The sequence below is a fragment of the Drepanopeziza brunnea genome (genome assembly GCF_022702325.1).
Source record: "Drepanopeziza brunnea f. sp. 'multigermtubi' strain 214-2 chromosome Unknown ctg4, whole genome shotgun sequence".
Taxonomy (NCBI): domain Eukaryota; kingdom Fungi; phylum Ascomycota; class Leotiomycetes; order Helotiales; family Drepanopezizaceae; genus Drepanopeziza; species Drepanopeziza brunnea.
Window position 1 is genome coordinate 1,924,326 of NW_027094067.1, and position 17,376 is coordinate 1,941,701.

A 17,376-nucleotide genomic window follows, 5' to 3' on the forward strand; every position below is an offset into this window, starting at 1 on the left:
AACTACACAATAGAACAAAAACAATCCCGTACCCTACCTACCTCCTTATCGTACTATCTGCAAGACGAGAAACCAACAGAGATTTGGCTGCAAGAAAAAAAAAGACCCAAAAAAGAAAAACGGGGAGGACGTTCGTTACCTCTTCTACTCATTCCCCGTATCGCTTGCCAGACCCCATTCCCTATCCGTTCGGTGGCTTGCCCGCCTTGCAATTGAGACTGCAGTCCAGATTCCCTCTCTCCAGCTATCTGCATCTGCTATTTCCCATTTATGATCAGCCTGCGGTGTGTACCTCGTACGTCGTCGTCGTCGTCGTCGTCGTCGTCGTCGACTTCAACACCATCCATCACTCCACGCTGCCCGGTATCACTTTTCCCAACCAGCTAGCTGCTATCTATAAGGTAGGTAGGTAGGTAGGTAGGTCCTTACTTACCTTACCTACTCTCGCCATCTCGACCTAAGTCAGAGCATTACCTATACTCATATCTATACCTACACTTCTTATACCCCTATACGTATAGACGTATGTACCGGTACCTAGGTATACACCATATACCTATATACCTACCTGACCATCTCTTGGATCTTTCGCCCGCTCCCCATACCATACATATCCCCCATGCCCCCCCCCCCCTCCAAAACCCGCCCTCCAAAACCCGCCCCTACTCACTTATTGTCACTTGTTATTGACATCGCTTGCTGCCGCTACCCACCTCCTTCTCGATCGATCCCATCGTCTTCCGAGCCCATCGCGACTGCAAGTCGTCGTTCTCCAGCCTCAGGTTCGTTTATTGGCAGGGTGTCTTGCTCGGCGTGGGTTTTGGCCCCTCCCGCTGGAACTTCTAATCATAGGCGGGGGCAAACTGCACAGCTGCAACTGCTACTTCAACAACCTATCCCATCGCAACCCACCCCGTCCGATCCCGAGAACCCCCAGCACCGGCTATACGCAACATCGCATTGTCGAAACAGCTCGTCCGCAATTCATGAACAGCGACGAATCAACCGTCGGGCCAATCAACGTCGCGTCGCAGCCATTTCTGTACCAGGTCGTCCGTCGTCGCGCATTGCATGCTGCTGCAGGCTCTCGAACTTCTCGGATGCCAGCCAGAGCGAGCGCTCTCTAGATCCAGGCGCAAACGCGCTGGAGCACTCGATACCCCTCGTCTTGCACATTGACGTGCCTCGTCACGTCGGGGCACTGGTCCGCCGGCGGAATGTACTCGGCGCAAACGTCAAATGGTAATGTCGGCCTGGGCTCTTCGGGCACCATCAACCCTGCGGCGTTGAGCTCTTCAGGTACGAATTTGCCCCTGCGGTCGCAACTCAGATGCATCGCGTACTTCCGTCTCGTTCGAGTCGCCGATGACGTTGCTGCTCGCGATCGTGATTGCGAATCCTCCATCGCCGTGATGGCTATCCCAAGATGGGCGCTGACAGTTTGGTCCTGCCGTAGGAGCTCTCTCGAATAATACCGCGACAATAACGCCAGACACCAGCCCGAACCCGCGGGGCATGAAGCGGTCGCGCTCCCCGGATACATACGATGCGGCCGACCAGTTTATTGGGGATGGAGGTACGTTCTCTCTCTGGATGTGACAGATGCTTCCCGTCTGGCACTCTCCGGCGGGTAGTCGCCCATGTACTACAACGCGTCTGCCGCTTCCTGCAAATTTGACTGACGAGGTTTCATTACAGGTGACTCAAAGTCGCGAAAGCGTGGACGACCGATGAAATCAAAAACCCCAGGCGTACCGGAAAGCCCATCACAAACCTCAATGCCGTTGCCACATATCCTTCCTCCACAGACCCCCCAGTCGCAGACGGTGACCCTCCCCTCCCAGATGACCAATATCACCCCGACGCAGTCATCGCCTCCCAAGGGCACACCCAGCAGAACCGTCATCAAAGCATTGCCTACCGTGCGAGACCATACCACGGACCAGTTAGGGCCCGAGGGCGATGAATACATCCCACGGGAATATGACGAAGCTGGAGAGAAGAAAGTCACAGCTACGGGCGTCTTGGCGGAAGGACGCGATTACAGATGCCGGACGTTCTTTGTGCCCAACCGAGGGGATAAATTGTTCATGCTAGCTACGGAATGTGCGAGGGTCCTGGGATATCGAGATTCGTACTTGCTTTTCAACAAGAATAGGTCGTTGTATAAGATTATTGCCACCCAGGCCGAGAAAGAGGACCTGATCCACCAAGAGATCTTGCCATTTTCATACCGTTCGCGCCAGATTGCCATAGTCACTGCCAGATCCATGTTCCGTCAGTTTGGCAGCAGGGTTATCGTCAATGGACGGCGCGTCCGGGACGATTACTGGGAGAGCAAAGCCAAGAAGCAAGGATTCACAGAGGAGGATCTGGCTGGAGAGAAGAGACCAGGCGCTGCCAAAGCCCGGGACGCCGCCGCCGCCGAGGCCAACGCAAGCGCGTCGTCCTTGACGCCAGGCCACGGTGACATCGTTTACAGCAACAACCCGGGCCACTTTGGGGTTCATCCTCAACCCCAAGCGGTCCAGCCGGGACTGATGGGGCTCCCCGGAAGTGCGACGACATTACCCATGATCACCCTGGCGCCCGAGCTACCTGACATGCGCTTTAAAGACTACAGCAACATCCAACGGCCCCGGCAGGAAATTACTGGACCGCCGTACCTGGACCGCACACAGACCAGCCCTCCGCAGGAACTCGCGTCACAAGCTCACCAGGCCGCCGAGTACAACAAGACGGTCAATCAGCAACGGGCCCGGAGCAATGAATATCTTGAACAACGTTGGAGGCAGCCGCATGAGGCTCGGCCTTCACATATGGCCGCCCCTCAGTCAACCGGGACCAACGAGGGTCTTGTATCGACCCAAGCTTTGCAATCTCCCCGCATTGTACATAGCGGTCCTCAGCAATCGGCCATATCTCAGCAAACCCCGCATCATATGATGTCTCAAGCCTTCTCGCAACCTTCGCATGTATCAAACCCCGTAGCTCAAACGCCCATGAGAGGGCCGTCTCAAGGCTCGATGAGGCCCGATCAGATGGGAAGATCACCTGGTCTCGCACTCGGCCCAGGCTCTCTTGGGGGGCAAGGGAATACGTACGGGTTTGCGCAACCAAACCAGATGTGGCCACCATCTCAACCTCAGCAGTCACCCCAGCACTTCTCCGGCTACGCTTCCCAGCAGTCACCGCATCTCCAACAAGCTTCACACCAGCCATCGCCACTACGCCAGCCTGGAAGCAACCCTCAGATGCAACCAGCTTTGCAGTATCCAGGAATGCAAGGGATGGGTCAAGGCTATCCTGCCCCAAGCCGAGGTCTGTACCAGCCTGACCAAGGCGCTCAACAATTTATGCAACCAAACACGTCTGGTCCTCCCAGTGGCCAAGGATGGGCTGGACAGCCGCCGCCAGGATCTGGGGGCAGCTGGGGCTATCAGTAGCGGGTGTGCTAGCAGCACATATAATTACGTCTTACGAACTTGACGGGGAGAAGAGTACGTATATATGCACGAATTCACGTATCGCGTTTGGTCGTATGGTATCACGACTACCGAATAATAACGATTCGCAAACTACGCACTGCATCAAGGGAGAGTCATGGAGGGCAGGATAATCTGTCGGCTCAACAAATGTGTCTGCCTCCTGGGTGCATTTGGCCGCAGCGGAGGAGTTGGCGTCAGTCACAAGAGGCGGTTCTCCTTTTTTTTTTTTTTTTTTTGGTTCTTTTTTTCTTCCCTACTACGCTGCTTTCTGTGTATAGTACATAATTCTTGCTCTAGTATTCCTTTATTCTGATATACCTCTGTTTTAGTTGCTTGTCGTTCAATCCCCTTTTATCTCCTTGGTTATGTGTTGATATTTCCACTCCGGCCTTATTCAGTCATGGCTGGAACTGAGGTTCTTTCCGGATAGCCACCAGCCCACTATGGCTCTTCTTTTGAACTTTGTGTTATTCGGAAAGGATTGATTGAAAGTTTTTGGCACTTTGGCACTTTGGCACTTCGGCAATTTGGCATGCGGGCTCCAGGGCTTGTTTGAGAGCGTTGCAAGGACTGCCGTGGATTATTTTTTTTCCGTCTCACTGTCGGGGCTTGGGATACACATGTCTGCGTTTGCATCTAGGTATCGGTTGCATCTATGCAGGTGGCTTGGCTTCCTTGGCTCGTTTTCTGCGTGGACGGTACTCTAGCTTAGGCGGGATTGGAGGCTGGCTTTTTTTTTGGTTTAGTTGGGATACGTCTCCTTCCCTCTTGCGCTTGAGTGAAATAGGAACAATTATTCTCTCTCCCTCTCTCTCCCTCTCTTCTTCTACACTTCCTGAATATCTAATCTGAACCTACGAACACCGTTCGGATCTTACTGCTGGTTGACAAGCTTTTCCTCAAAAAACCAACCTCACGTCGAAATTGATATGTGGAACGACGGGCAAATTTCTTCTAGGCTTGTTCACCCGCTCGATCGCTCTCTCGGGCTCTGCGAATCGTCCGTCTCACTGTCTTTTCTTCTTCTTCTTCTTCTCCCTTCCATCCTGCCACATCACGGTTTGCAATAGAGCTAGCTAGGTAGATGAGCAGGTGAAACGGTACGTATTCGATATTCATCTCATCCATTTTTATTTTTATTATTTATTATTTTAGCGGTTGAGCTGACGCTGGCTGGCTGGCTTGAGACGGGTGGAAGTGGGCATGATTTGATGGTTTTGGTTTGGTTTATTTCGTTTTGTTTTGCATTGTTTATTTAGTAGGTGAAGAAAGGGTGTAAGCGAGCGAGTTGATGGATGGGTGGGTGGATGTGAGGAAGGAAGGGAAGCAAGGAAGGCAGTAAGGAAGGCAGTAAGGAAGGAAGGCAGTCTTGAGGAATTGACGCAAAGGTTTAAAGTGGAGTTTCAAAACTCGGAGCCACCTTCGGCGGGAATTATTACTTAGGGCTGTACTGTACTGGTTCAGGGCTATCTAACGCGCTGTGTAGGCATAGTCCCAGCCAGCAATGGGTTAAACCGCCTGAACCCGCCGACGGACCGTCTTCTGACGGAAACCGATACCGAGGTACAGAGCGGAGTTGGTACGTATAAAACAAAAAGCTGAAACGCAAAGTCCGTCATTGCATTGATCATGCAGTAGCAGATAGATGAGATGTACGGGGTAGCCTCACCCGGATTTTATACTTTCCCCCTCACGTTTCTCCGGACGGAGTAATCGATCGCCTGAGCCGCTGGTGGTGGTGCGCTTGGGGAACCTGAGACTGAGAGTACCGGTACCGACCGGTAGCCGAGCGAGAGCTTCTCCTTACTGGCGCACGGCTACAGAGGATGGTCCCTCCCATGCGTTGATCTTCGTATTTTAACCGGGGATGGATGGATGGTTGGTTGGATACGGAGTAAGCAAGCGTAGATAGGTAGATTTGACTCAAGATGTCCGTATATTGGGGATGGTAGAGGAGAGAGGGATGGCATTTGCTCTTGTACGTAGTAAAAGCCGTTGTGTTCTATCTCTATTGTCGCCCCGCTTCCCTCCTTTGCCCCCCCCTATCTTGCTAGGGAGCCGTTGTTACTTAACCCCGTCTGTTATATACCTAATTTATCCCGAATCCGGCCGAGCCCTTTGCTCCCAGAGAGCCGCGCATCCACTCCATCCTGCGGCGTGGAACGCCAAACGGTGACGTCGAGTTGTACATAGGTACATAGGCACCGGTACATACATACCTACTTACATCATTACCTTCCCACCCCAAGTGGCCACTCCACGAACGAAACAAAGAAAAGAAGAAGGAAAAAAAAAAAAAAAAAAAAAAAAAAAAACCGGCCGGGTCTTTAATACAGGAATCGGAAAGCCGGACTCGGATCACGATCGCTGCTGGCTGGGCTTCCTTTTCCCCTCGTGTGCCACCTTCCCGTCGTCATCCGTATCACCTCTCCCGCCTTTTTCGCCTTCCTTCCTTCTCCTCCGACAGAAAAGAATTGGGTCGCAGATATGGTCCTGGAAATCCCTCTACGGCGGTTTATGCGCTCGATCAACAGCAGGTATATTTACGGGAGAGTGGTACGTATCACACACACTCCACACACTTGGGTGGCGGCGGCTGCTGCCAGCTGGGCTTTCGGCAGCCGAATCGCCCACGACGGATAGTAGATAAGGCTGATACAATACATTCTTCGCGATAGCCACTTGTACACCTTATCATCTCTCTCATCGAACTCGCCATGATTGGGAGACTGGCCGCCAAATTTAATGGCTACTATGCCGACCGACCAGGTGCGCTGCTGCATTTACGTGACGTACCGATGGATGACGAGTGTATACTGATCGCTCTGGCAGTTCTCACGATGATGATCACGAACGCGCTCCTGGGAGGCATCGCCGACACGGTCGCACAATCCATCACCGCAATCCGGCAAGCAGCAATCCGCAAGCCAGGAGGAATTACAAAGGATGACACGCTGGCGATTGAGATCCACGACCTGGACCGCAAGGGCACCCTGAACGATCATGACCTCATCCCGGCTTCGAAGATCCTCCCACCGCCCTTCGACTTCGAGCGGCTGACACGGTTCATGGCGTACGGGTTCATCATGGCACCGGTGCAGTTCAAGTGGTTCCAGTTCCTGTCGCGGGCCTTCCCAATCACGAAGACGAGCGCGTTGGGCCGGGCGCTGAAGATGGTGGCGATGGACCAGCTGGTATTTGCGCCGGTCGGCATCGCCACGTTCTTCACGGTCATGACTGTTGCGGAGGGGGGTGGTCGGCGTGCCGTATCGCACAAGCTGAGGGACATGTATCTGCCAACGCTGAAGGCAAACTTTATGCTTTGGCCGCTGGTGCAGATCATCAACTTCCGGATCATGCCTCTGCAGTTCCAACTGGTGAGTTCGCACAGCTTTTGAATGTGGACATGGTCTAAGTGTTTCATATGCTGACTCGTTTCAACTGCATAGCCGTTTGTATCGACCGTCGGTATTGCCTGGGGGGCTTATCTCTCTCTATCCAATGCAGCTGAGGATGCAATGGAAGATCGGTCAGCTCCTCCATCGCCGAACATCCGTTTGCTCTGATTGATTTTCCGTTCAGGTTGGAGAAGGACTAGAGTGCCACAGACAGCACGGCAATAGGGAGTCGGCGTTTACATCATGAAACTGGGGCTTTGAACATGGCTGCCGACGTGCCAACGGATTGACGAAATTGAAAGGAAAGGGACAAGCCAGCCGACTAGCTGTGGAACTCATGAAGAGTGGCGTTGCTGGGTTTGCAAAGGGAATTGTACATTGGGAGACAGATTGAATTTTTATAGGGCACTCTTGTGAATTCCTTGCCAGCTCTGCAATGTCACCTCGCACTTTCTGGTCAAAAGAAGCAAAGAAATGCGTTGAATCTCATTTGGTACTTCGTCCCAACTGTTGATAGCTGCCCAGGTAAATAAACGGGCCGAAATTATCCGAGCTTGAGACACCCCACCATGACGAGGGGTAGATCCTCTGATCCTCTAGCTCTTTGCTTCCATACCACGTCAAACCATTGAACTTCTTCCTACGAAGGGTCCCCTCACCTCTCTCTTCTAATCACTTCAAATATCTCTTCCAAGAATCCAAGTCACAATCTACCAAAATGTCTCTCTCAAACAAGCTATCCATCACCGATGTTGACCTCAAGGACAAGCGGGTCTTGATCAGAGTAGGTTGCCCTTCCTATTCCGCCAGTAACGTATTAATGACGTCTCTGATGACTTCCAGGTCGATTTCAACGTCCCCCTCGACTCTGACAAGAAGATCACGAACAACCAACGTATTGCCGGAGCCATCCCAACAATCAAATATGCGATCGACCACGGAGCCAAGGCCGTGGTCCTCATGTCCCACCTCGGCCGCCCAGACGGAAAGGTACAGGAGAAGTACTCGCTGAAGCCCATCGTGCCGGAGCTCGAGAAACTGCTGGGCGGCAAGAGCGTAGAGTTCGCCCCCGACTGCGTCGGCAAGGAGGTTGAAGATATCGTCAACAAGGCCAGCGGTGGCCAGGTGGTTCTCCTAGAGAACCTGCGCTTCCACGCAGAGGAGGAGGGCAGCTCCAAGGATGCGGATGGGAAGAAGGTTAAGGCGGACAAGGCTAAGGTCGAGGAGTTCAGAAAGGGACTCACTGCTCTCGGGGACATCTTCATCAGTAAGTTCCTACTTTGCACTGCGTTTTAGGGGCTTGACAATAGCTGATTTTTTTGGTGCACAGACGATGCTTTTGGAACTGCGCACCGTGCTCATAGCTCTATGGTGGGTGTTGATCTGCCGCAGAAGGCCTCTGGGTTCCTTATGAAGAAGGAGCTGGAATACTTTGCCAAGGCCCTCGAGAACCCCCAGCGTCCCTTCTTGGCTATCCTGGGAGGAGCCAAGGTTTCCGACAAGATCCAGCTGATTGACAACCTGCTCGGCAAGGTCAACAGCCTGATCATCTGCGGGGGCATGGCTTTCACTTTCAAGAAAACTCTGGAGAATGTCAAGATTGGCAACAGTCTATTCGACGAGGCTGGAAGCAAGACTGTCGGTGATCTTGTGGAGAAGGCTAAGAAGAACAATGTTGAGCTTGTTCTTCCAGTCGACTACATCACTGCCGACAGCTTCTCCAAGGACGCAAAGACCGGCGCTGCTACGGATGGGGAGGGCATTCCTGATGGGTGGATGGGTCTGGACTGTGGACCCAAGAGCATTGAGCTCTACAAGGCTGCAATCAGCAAGGCTAAGACCATCCTCTGGAACGGTCCCCCAGGCGTGTTTGAGTTCGATGCTTTCGCAGTGGGTACTAAGGCTACCCTCGATGCCGCAGTCGATGCCGCACAAAGCGGGAAGATTGTCATCATTGGTGGAGGTGACACTGCAACCGTCGCTGCGAAGTACGGGGTCGAAGACAAGCTCAGCCATGTGTCTACCGGAGGCGGCGCCTCTCTCGAGCTGCTCGAAGGCAAGGAGCTCCCGGGTGTCACTGCTCTTTCGAGTAAGTAAAGTGTTTGCCAGAGAAAATGGCATCTCTCTGATCCCCGTTAAGGCCGTCCGAGCAAGTCCAGCCTATGAGGAGGTCTTAGGAGGCCCGTTCGTACATAGCTCACATCACGTCTAATGGAAATACCTATTTTTTCCCTTTTGGATCTTCTGATCTTGGCCGAAAGTCGAAAACCAGTGATGCCATTGTATGCTTGCTAACCTTAAGCGGTAATCTCTCTAATAACCCCCCAAACTCCCATTGCATTGGTGCGCATCTCTTGGTCTGCCAAATTCTCTCTCGTCAACGCTTCTTGCTCGCCTCGACCTTCTTCAACTCCTCCCTGTGTCCCGATTGATGATTAGCTTGTGGCCTGTTTGTTTTTCTCGTTCCTTCGGGCTACAGATGGGTAGGGATCAGCCTCAGCCTACTCACTTCAGCTGCGCCGAGAAGTCCTCGCTGGTATCGTCGTCGTCCCAGCTCTCCTCCCACAGATGCGTGTTGCTGCTGCTGCCTGGCACCTCGGCCTCCTCCTGCGACCAGTCTGCCCGGACTCGTTAGCCTCCGTCATTATCATCATCATCATCATCAATATCAATATCATCATCAATATCACCACCGGCCAGAACACAGAGCTCTGCAACCTCTGCGTTGCTCCACCAGAGGGGGAGGAGCGCGACTTTTCATTCTCGTGTTCGCTGGGGAACTGGAGCTGGGGCTGGAGCTGGGGCTGGAGCTGGAGCTGGAGCTGGAGCTGGAGCTGGAGCTGGAGCTGGAGCTGGAGCTGGAGCTGGAGCTGGAGCTGGGGAAAGGGGGAGGGGTGCTGGGTCGAGACGTAGACGTGAATGTAGACGTACTCTCGACGGGGAAATCCTCAAACTCGTCGTCCTCCTCCAGCGCGGCGGTGGGCTTGGTCGTGTCCTTCGCGGCGTCGGCGCTCTTGCTCTTGTCTGAGGAGGTGGCCTTCGCGGCGCCTGGGGCGGGGGCGGCGGACATGGCTGGGGGGCGCGTCGCGTGCGAGAGTGTCGATGGAGATTGAGAGGTAGGGGTAGAGGTAGAGGCAGAGGCAGAGGCAGAGGCAGAGGCAGAGAGGCAGAGGGTTGGGGTTGCGGAGCCTGTTTGTTTATCTTGTCGTTGCAGGTGTGTTTCGGTTTATTCGATGCGAGGCCGAGCTTTGCTGCTGCGCTGCGAGAAGCTTGGAGCTTGCTTGAGCTTGATCACAACACAGTCAGTAACTTGCTGCAACCGAGAAAAAACGGTCGGTCCGTGAGGAATTCCAGCTCCGCCTCAGGACGGAAGGACGATGTGGGGGTCACGACGTAATCGAAGGCTTGTTTTCTACTTTTGAAGATGGAGGGATCGTAGGGCTCCCCGGCGATTATCAGGAATTGTATTGCTTCAATGTTACCGTACTCACTCACATTGTTTCTGCGATCTAGGTAGTTTGCATTGTCGCCACCCCCCTTATGCGACTCACTCCGTTTACACCGGGCGCCCACACTTGGACCACTTGCTCACTGACTCTTCTTGCCCTCGGGCTCTGCATCTCTCTTCTCAACTCGCTGACCCATCCCTATCAATAAACATTCCTTCCATTTTCCTTGATCACCTCAGAAACTATCTCTAAACAAATTCCCTTTGCCAATCCGAAGTTCTTTATCTTATTTTTTTATTTCATGCTTGCCGTTTGATACGGGGGTAAGGTAAGGTAGGTAAGGTAAGGTACCACGGACTCAAACATTCCGCCGCCACACGTGCATCAGTCAACAAACACATCAAACCTCGTCAAGATGAGCAGGTGGTTCAGATCAGCTACCAAGGGGACTGCTCCGATGGTAGCGGAGGAGGAGGACAGGCATCTACTACAGGTCGAGCAGGCACTACTCAGACTGCTCAACGATGACATTGTCGAGGCGGATAAGCTCCTGAAGCAGCAGGACTCTTCCTACCACCACCTCGGGCGTGGTATCTCGAGTTTCATCAGTTCGATGTTGGCGGCGGAGAAGGAGATCATGAAGGAGGCGGCGGCGGTGTTGCAGACGGCAGAGAATAAGACGTTCGTTTTTCTCTTTTTCTCTTTTTCTCTTCTTATTGGCCGAATATGGAAGTATTCTTGGGGATCTGTATTGTTGACTCGTGTTTGGTGTGTAGGTGGGAGGATATGAAGAGTGCACAGAGATCGCCTACGGCTTTCCAGTCTCAGATCTACCCGCCGGGGACGGAGTATCTTTTGTGCTACTCAAGTAAGTCGACCAAGTCACCTGGTCTGGTAGCTCTGATGACTCGACTAAAGATGTTCAAGTTAGTCAATTGACGAGCGCTATCTGCGCGGTGATGTCGGGGAGTGTTACCGGGGCCATGGGAGGCTTCTTCAAGTTACGCAAGACCTTCATGACTTTGCACGGCATTATGGATATCGAGGCGAAGTATCTCCAGCGAAGAGCTGCCTCCCGACGAGGCTCGGTGGCTTCTCGAGAAGACATTGGAACGCAGTCTGCCGAGGATATTGCCAATCTTGCTGCTGGTATAGACGAAGCATCACTTCAAGCTAGCAGCACTAAAGACCAGGAAAATTCATCTATTGAAGCTGTGGGCGCTCCCAAAGAAAGCACACATAGCGCTCCTTTAAGCCCGAACGGTCTCACTGTTGGATCCTTACAGCTTCCTGACAGGGTTGAGGGCAAGCTTCTTGATTTTGATCCAAAATCGGTTGGTATCACGTCTCATACGGACATTTTCATTCATTCTGGGACCAGAATGTGTTATGGGATGCTGCTGCTGGTCTTTTCCATGATCGAGAATCCAGTGTTTAACAGAATCCTATATAGTAATCAACTCCCAAGATCCGAGCCTTGACAGATACTAACATCTGTAGTCGTGGGATTCAAAGGGGACAGAGAGCTTGGAACTCGCTATCTCTGGCAGGCAGCCCGTTTCGACAACTTCAACAGTGCCATTGCTGGGATCGTTTTACTTGGATGTAAGGATAATGAGGCAGCAGCCCAACCCCCCTCCCCTCTTTCCCAGTTTCCTGCGGGCAACCCAATCACTGCGCCCAAGATAGTCGAAACCGAAATTTGCTAACTTTCTTATCTTTAGACTACAATGGTCTCAATGGATTCTGTGATATACTCCCCACAGACGAGGGGTCCGATGAAGACCTCTCGGGTTACCCCAAGGCTAGGTGTCACACTCTGCTCGCGGATATGCGACGCAGGTACCCGGAATCCAAACTCTGGAAAATGGAGGAGGCGAGAATGCTTTCAGCCAACAGAAACCTAGCCGGCTGCATCGAGATTCTGACCCAGAATCTCGAAAGCAAAATGAAGCAGATCGCCCTGATCAACATCTTCGAGCTTTCTCTTTCCACCATGTTCTCTCAGCAATACGAAATGTGTGCCAAGAGCTGGATTCAAGCATCGGAGATCAGCACCTGGTCACCTACACTGTACGCCTACTTGGCCGGTGTTGCATACCTGGAGTCTTACCGAAACGTACGCGTTAGCGACCCTGCTGCGGCAAAGGCTTTGAAGGAGAAGGCGACTGAGTTCCTGAGGAAAGCACCTCCGTTGGCTGGCAGTGAGTTAATCAACCAATCTTTCCTTCTGAGCCCTGATGCTAATATCTTATTTTTTTTTAAGAACAAAAAGTTATGGCACAACAGTTACCCTTCGATTCGTACATCACTCGGAAGATGCAGAAATGGGAGGAGCGGGTCAAAGCCTTGAAGGTGGATCTTGTCGATGCGATTGGGGTTAGTCCGCTTACAGAGATGGTCTATTTTTGGGGCGGTATGAAAAAACAAGATACCGTACAGTTGCAGCAGTCTCTAGACTGTTTGGCATGGAGCCGGACCAGCCATCCTGATAAGTTCGAGACTGATCTCGACGAGAAAGCCATAAAGGCGGTCCTCGAAGCCTGTATCCTTCGAAACTTGGGGAAGTACGCGGAAGCGAGAAGAGTGCTGGAGACCGAGGTCTTGGGCCATGACAAGTAGTGAACCCCTTTGAAGTTTTTGATAATCCGCTAACGCGTAGTAGGAACAAATTCAGGGGCCACCTCAAGGATGACTGGACATGCCCAAGTGCTCACTATGAGATGGCTGCCCTCGCATGGGCGGAAAAAGATCTCGAGGGTATGGACCATAACGAGAAGGTCCTTGAAAGTCAGAGCTGGCTCACCAAAACGCAACAATGGCCGGACTCGTACGTCCTGGATTCGAGAGTTTCTGTCAAAGTTTCAACCTCGGCTTTCACGATTGATCGCCACAAGAGGGTAATGGGGATCTAGAGGATCGTTTCGGCGGGGCAAGCATCGCATCGGAAGGAGTCATAGAATTTGGAAGTTCATGGAGCGATCCCAGGGCAAGCATGATCAAGGGTTGGGAAGCAAAATGGCCCTCGGCGGTGTTGCGAGGAAAGCCTGTTTGAATAAAAGAGATGAATTGACGACTTTTAGATTATTCACCATCAAGAGCCAAAAAAAAAAAAAAAAAAAAAATTTATTCCAATCCCATCCTACCTTGACCCGAAAACAACTTTCTCTCTCTTTCCATGTAGTTGAACTCGGATCCGACTTCTACCTTACTCTTCTCCCATTCCTCCCTACTACCTACCCGTTACGGGGTAAGGGGTTCACGCAATAGTGAGTGAGTGACCTTTACTTACCCCGTCCCTAATCAACGCTATCCGCGGAAGAAAGAAAGAAAGAAAGAAAGAAAGAAAGAAAGAAACAAGCCTCCAAACCACCTCCCCAATCATGTTCCAGGTATCAATCCCATATCCCAGAATGAATCACATACGTGCGCTATCAAATCCTCCACCCTCTCCCTGCCCCTCCCCTCCCCTCCTATCCCTCACCTCTCGAAATTCGAACTGTCCCAGCGACCTCTCAGCTCAGCTCAGCTCAGCTCTCTCCTCCTTGGCCTCCTGCGCCGTACGTACCCAGCAGCCTTTTTATTTATTCTCTTTTCTTTTCTTTTCTTTTCCCTCCCTCCTCCCTCTCTTCACCTCCCCCCCCCCCCCCCCCCCCCAAAATCACTCCAGCAAGAAGAAAAAGAAAAAGAACAAAAAAGGGTATATCTCAACGAGAGCTGATTTCCCACTCCCACTCCCACTCCCACTCCCACTCCCAATCCGAATTCCAATCTGAATGCCAATGAAGAGCCATATATACGATGAACACCCCCCGCCCTCTCCCCCTCTCCCCTACCTCCCTACCTCCCCAAAAAGGAAACCATTAAAAGAAGACAGACAGACAACCCTTGTGGATTCATTCTGAGCATGTGTTTAGACACCTTTCCTCACTTATCTATCTCCCATCCTATTCTTAGACCAACCCCCCCCCCCCCCCAAACCCCCGCCCTCCCCCCTCCGACCGTAAAAAAAACAGCCAAGGGCGAATGAATGAATGAATGAATGAATGAATGAATGAATGAATGAGCTTCAATAGTAGCGTGCGTGTACATATGTATGCCTGGTCTACATACGTAAAAGGCGAGACGGGGAGGTGTACGGCCTGACCACTTTTGGCCTTCGCTTCGGGGTGGGGGGTACCAAACATGATATTTATTTTTTGCCTTGCTTTAAGGTAAGGTACCGCTAAACATGAATAACCAACAAAGACGTCTATTTTAATCCATAGAGCAACAGTCCTCTTCTTCTTCTTCTTCTCGCTCACTCGACCACCTCCTCGACTTCAAACTCGTCCGCATCCTCGACCTTCAAGCCAGCCATCGACTCCTCGACATGGACAGGCGCCTTGCCTTTCGTGCCCGCCTTCGGGTTCTTCTTCTTCTTGCGGGGACCGCCGGCTTCGCCACCCACGGGAGCCTCTCGGACCCAGCGGACGATGGCTTGAGCCCGATCAGTACTGATGGGGTACTCCTTGCCATCCTCCTGCGCCCATCGCTTAGGCATCTCTCGGCCTTCCGCTTTGCGGGCTTCTTCCTCCTGGCGGCGCTGGCGGGCGGCGACGGCGGCGTGGAAGCTGGCTTCGTCGTGGACCCGGTCGTCCTCTAGCGCCTCCATGATGGCCTGCTGCTTGAGACGCTCCTTCTTCTCGGCTGCTGTCTCTTTCTGCTGATTTTGAGGGACCTGGCCAGGGAGAGGAGCCGGGGCGCAGAGAGATTCCCAGGAATGCTGGAGGCCGACCCAGTTGTCCCCGCGGCGGACGACTTCGATCCAGTCTGCGCGACTAGGGGAGCGAGCTGCCTGGAAGATTGGGTAGCCGTCGCAAACTCGAGCAAGTCTGGCGACCATGTGAGCGTGGCGTTGGAGCTCACGAGCCGATGTTTGCACCAGACAGTGGCAAAGGAGCAGAGAGTGGAGGGCATCCGTGAGGAGTGGGTGGTAGGTCAAGGCTTCGTGGCAGTCAGTCTGCGCAAGGATGGCTTTAGCAGCTTCATTCTGAGTTGCTTGCAACTGTTGCTTGGCGGTTAGCGCAGGGGCAGTCTCGGGATATGGTGGGAGATCAGCCGGCGGTGTTGCTGAGAACAGGGCCGACATCTGGTGAACCACCAGCGGAGGAAGGGTAGGGTATTCGGATCGGTTTGGACTGGGGTGATGTCGATTACGGTTCTGCGAGCCATTATGCGGAACAAGAGCGTCTGATAATTGGCCATTGCTCAACGAGGCATTGCTCTCCAGATCAAGCCTACTATGACCTTGAGATTTGGGCATCTTATAGCCGTTGGTATCTTGATTTACCTTGCGAATGAATTCCTCAGTAACCTCCGCCGGAAGTCCTGGGGTGTAGTCGAAATGCGAAAGATACGAAACATAGTCTCTCAGTGCTCTCTTGGCATTGGTCTTGACAATCTTTCTGGCGTCAAGCCGCTTTCGGTGTGCCTCTTTCTCAGCGGGGGTCATCTCGGGAGGCTCTTTCGCGGCGCTGGCATCGTCGTTGACTGGCTGGGCTTTTGCTCCATTGGCGCCGTTTCTCATTGGTCTGGGTGGGAGAGCATCGTTGACATGTTGGCAAGCGATAGTCAGATATACGCCCGCACGGTGAAATAAGAGTTGAGTCTCCAAACTGCTGGGGTGATCAGCCTCATCCAACTTAATCTCCTCTCTCCACCGGCTATTGCTATTGCGCTGGGCCTCAGCAGCCGCCTCGCTTGCCAGCTGCAGCTGTTGTCGTCCAGCCTTGTGCTGGTTCTGGTGGTATCTGCACACCTGCAACGCCAATGTAAGATCCTGTGCCGCACCTACATAATCCTCCTTGAATATCTTTGTGACGGCTCGGGTTCTCAAGATCTCGGGCTCACTGGGTCTCTCTGCAATGACTTCGTCTAGCGGCTCAAGACTGGTACATTCAGCCAGCTGGCGCGAGGGGATCTTTTCATGGAAGAAGTGGACATATTTCGCATCGGCATCCAGCGGGTTTCTCTGCAGGACTAGATGCGCCACATCCTCGAGCGTAGACGCAGATTGCATGGTGGCGACACTGCATGCTATCTCATCCAAATGGTACGCCTTGGACAGCTTCTGCGTCGCCTGCTCTCGCATTCGGTGCTTCCGCTCCCTACTCAGTTTGGCATTTCCCCCTCCTCCGCCGAGTCCGAGTCCCAATGCAGCCCCGCCGTTCCCCAAGAGCCCATTGCCAGCATTCAAAGAGTTTGTAAGGGACGAGGATGTGACTCCACTTGCAGCTCGTACCGCAAGGTTCGTGGCATCGTCGACAAGCTGTCGGATTTTAAGGAGGTCGAAGAACACGGCGGGGTCTATAGGACGAGGACGCGGCAGGTTGTAGTTATTGTTCGCGAGACTCTCGAGGATCTCTGGGGGCAATTGCAGCCATGGGCCGTGGAAAGAAGAGATGTAGCGCCAATGCCTAACATATTGTTAGTAGCTGAGCGTACAAATATATTTTGGGCAGAAGCAGTTGAGCCTGGCGCATTGCAATACTAGGGTGACATGCGCGAGACTTGACAGCGAACATAGCAAGACCCGTTCGTTGGGTTAGCAGATTGTGCAGGTAGACCTAAGACATACTTATTGCGACAAATAATCAAGCCATTCTGCAACGGTGTCTTCGCCTTTGGCTTGGAATTCGATGCGGAAGAAGATCCAGATGATGTAGGGGGAGCGGGCATGATATCTTCATCAGCATCACCGACAGTGGCGCTCTTGTTCTTCTTTTTCGCCATTGATCCGGTAGCTGCTATCTTTTTCGTATGAAACAATGGTTGTAATTGCAATCAGTGCTTCACGGTGGCGACGAGTTTGTTTATTTTCTCTCTCGATTGGGATGTCAAGAAATTCCTACTCTAGAGCTTCCTGCAAATCTCGGAGCGGCGAAACCTGCTCCGATATCTAACTCGGATAAAGCTCTAACTCGGATAAAGCATTAGAGGCAGGACGGATTAACTGGTGAATGAACGTCGACTAACGTGTAGAAAACGTACAACAAATTG

At 52.6% G+C, this 17,376-nt stretch overlaps 6 protein-coding genes across 7 annotated transcripts; 4 read left to right on the forward strand and 2 right to left on the reverse strand.

The window, feature by feature from the left end:
- Positions 1-1,217: 1,217 nt before the first annotated feature.
- Positions 1,218-3,446, forward strand: L3040_003336 (uncharacterized protein; the record flags this gene model as incomplete). The annotated part of the gene is made up of 3 exons (XM_066154428.1): positions 1,218-1,299; positions 1,457-1,576; positions 1,699-3,446. 3 exons carry the CDS (start codon positions 1,218-1,220, stop codon positions 3,444-3,446), a joined length of 1,950 nt encoding a protein of 649 aa, XP_066012390.1.
- Positions 3,447-5,975: 2,529 nt separating this feature from the next.
- L3040_003337 (uncharacterized protein) lies at positions 5,976-7,086 on the forward strand (the record flags this gene model as incomplete). The annotated part of the gene is made up of 5 exons (XM_066154429.1): positions 5,976-6,044; positions 6,167-6,257; positions 6,321-6,865; positions 6,938-7,017; positions 7,071-7,086. The coding sequence occupies 5 exons, from the start codon at positions 5,976-5,978 to the stop codon at positions 7,084-7,086; spliced, it is 801 nt and encodes a 266-aa protein (XP_066012391.1).
- A 518-nt stretch (positions 7,087-7,604) lies between these two features.
- On the forward strand, positions 7,605-9,052 carry L3040_003338 (uncharacterized protein; the record flags this gene model as incomplete). The annotated part of the gene is made up of 4 exons (XM_007293644.2): positions 7,605-7,670; positions 7,730-8,153; positions 8,217-8,975; positions 9,027-9,052. 4 exons carry the CDS (start codon positions 7,605-7,607, stop codon positions 9,050-9,052), a joined length of 1,275 nt encoding a protein of 424 aa, XP_007293706.2.
- Positions 9,053-9,263: 211 nt separating this feature from the next.
- L3040_003339 (uncharacterized protein) lies at positions 9,264-9,956 on the reverse strand (the record flags this gene model as incomplete). Its single annotated transcript, XM_066154432.1, has 3 exons — positions 9,264-9,303; positions 9,396-9,504; positions 9,818-9,956. The coding sequence occupies 3 exons, from the start codon at positions 9,954-9,956 to the stop codon at positions 9,264-9,266; spliced, it is 288 nt and encodes a 95-aa protein (XP_066012392.1).
- Positions 9,957-10,750: 794 nt separating this feature from the next.
- Positions 10,751-13,250, forward strand: L3040_003340 (uncharacterized protein; the record flags this gene model as incomplete). 2 transcript variants are annotated; one of them, XM_066154434.1, is made up of 8 exons in its annotated part: positions 10,751-11,016; positions 11,112-11,203; positions 11,254-11,787; positions 11,836-11,940; positions 12,060-12,408; positions 12,466-12,539; positions 12,602-12,953; positions 13,001-13,250. In XM_066154434.1, the coding sequence occupies 8 exons, from the start codon at positions 10,751-10,753 to the stop codon at positions 13,248-13,250; spliced, it is 2,022 nt and encodes a 673-aa protein (XP_066012394.1). The 2 variants fall into 2 exon arrangements, with proteins under 2 accessions (XP_066012394.1, XP_066012393.1); XM_066154433.1 differs by having other exon boundaries at positions 11,263-11,787.
- A 1,385-nt stretch (positions 13,251-14,635) lies between these two features.
- On the reverse strand, positions 14,636-17,109 carry L3040_003341 (uncharacterized protein; the record flags this gene model as incomplete). Its single annotated transcript, XM_066154435.1, has 2 exons — positions 14,636-16,793; positions 16,955-17,109. 2 exons carry the CDS (start codon positions 17,107-17,109, stop codon positions 14,636-14,638), a joined length of 2,313 nt encoding a protein of 770 aa, XP_066012395.1.
- Positions 17,110-17,376: the final 267 nt, after the last annotated feature.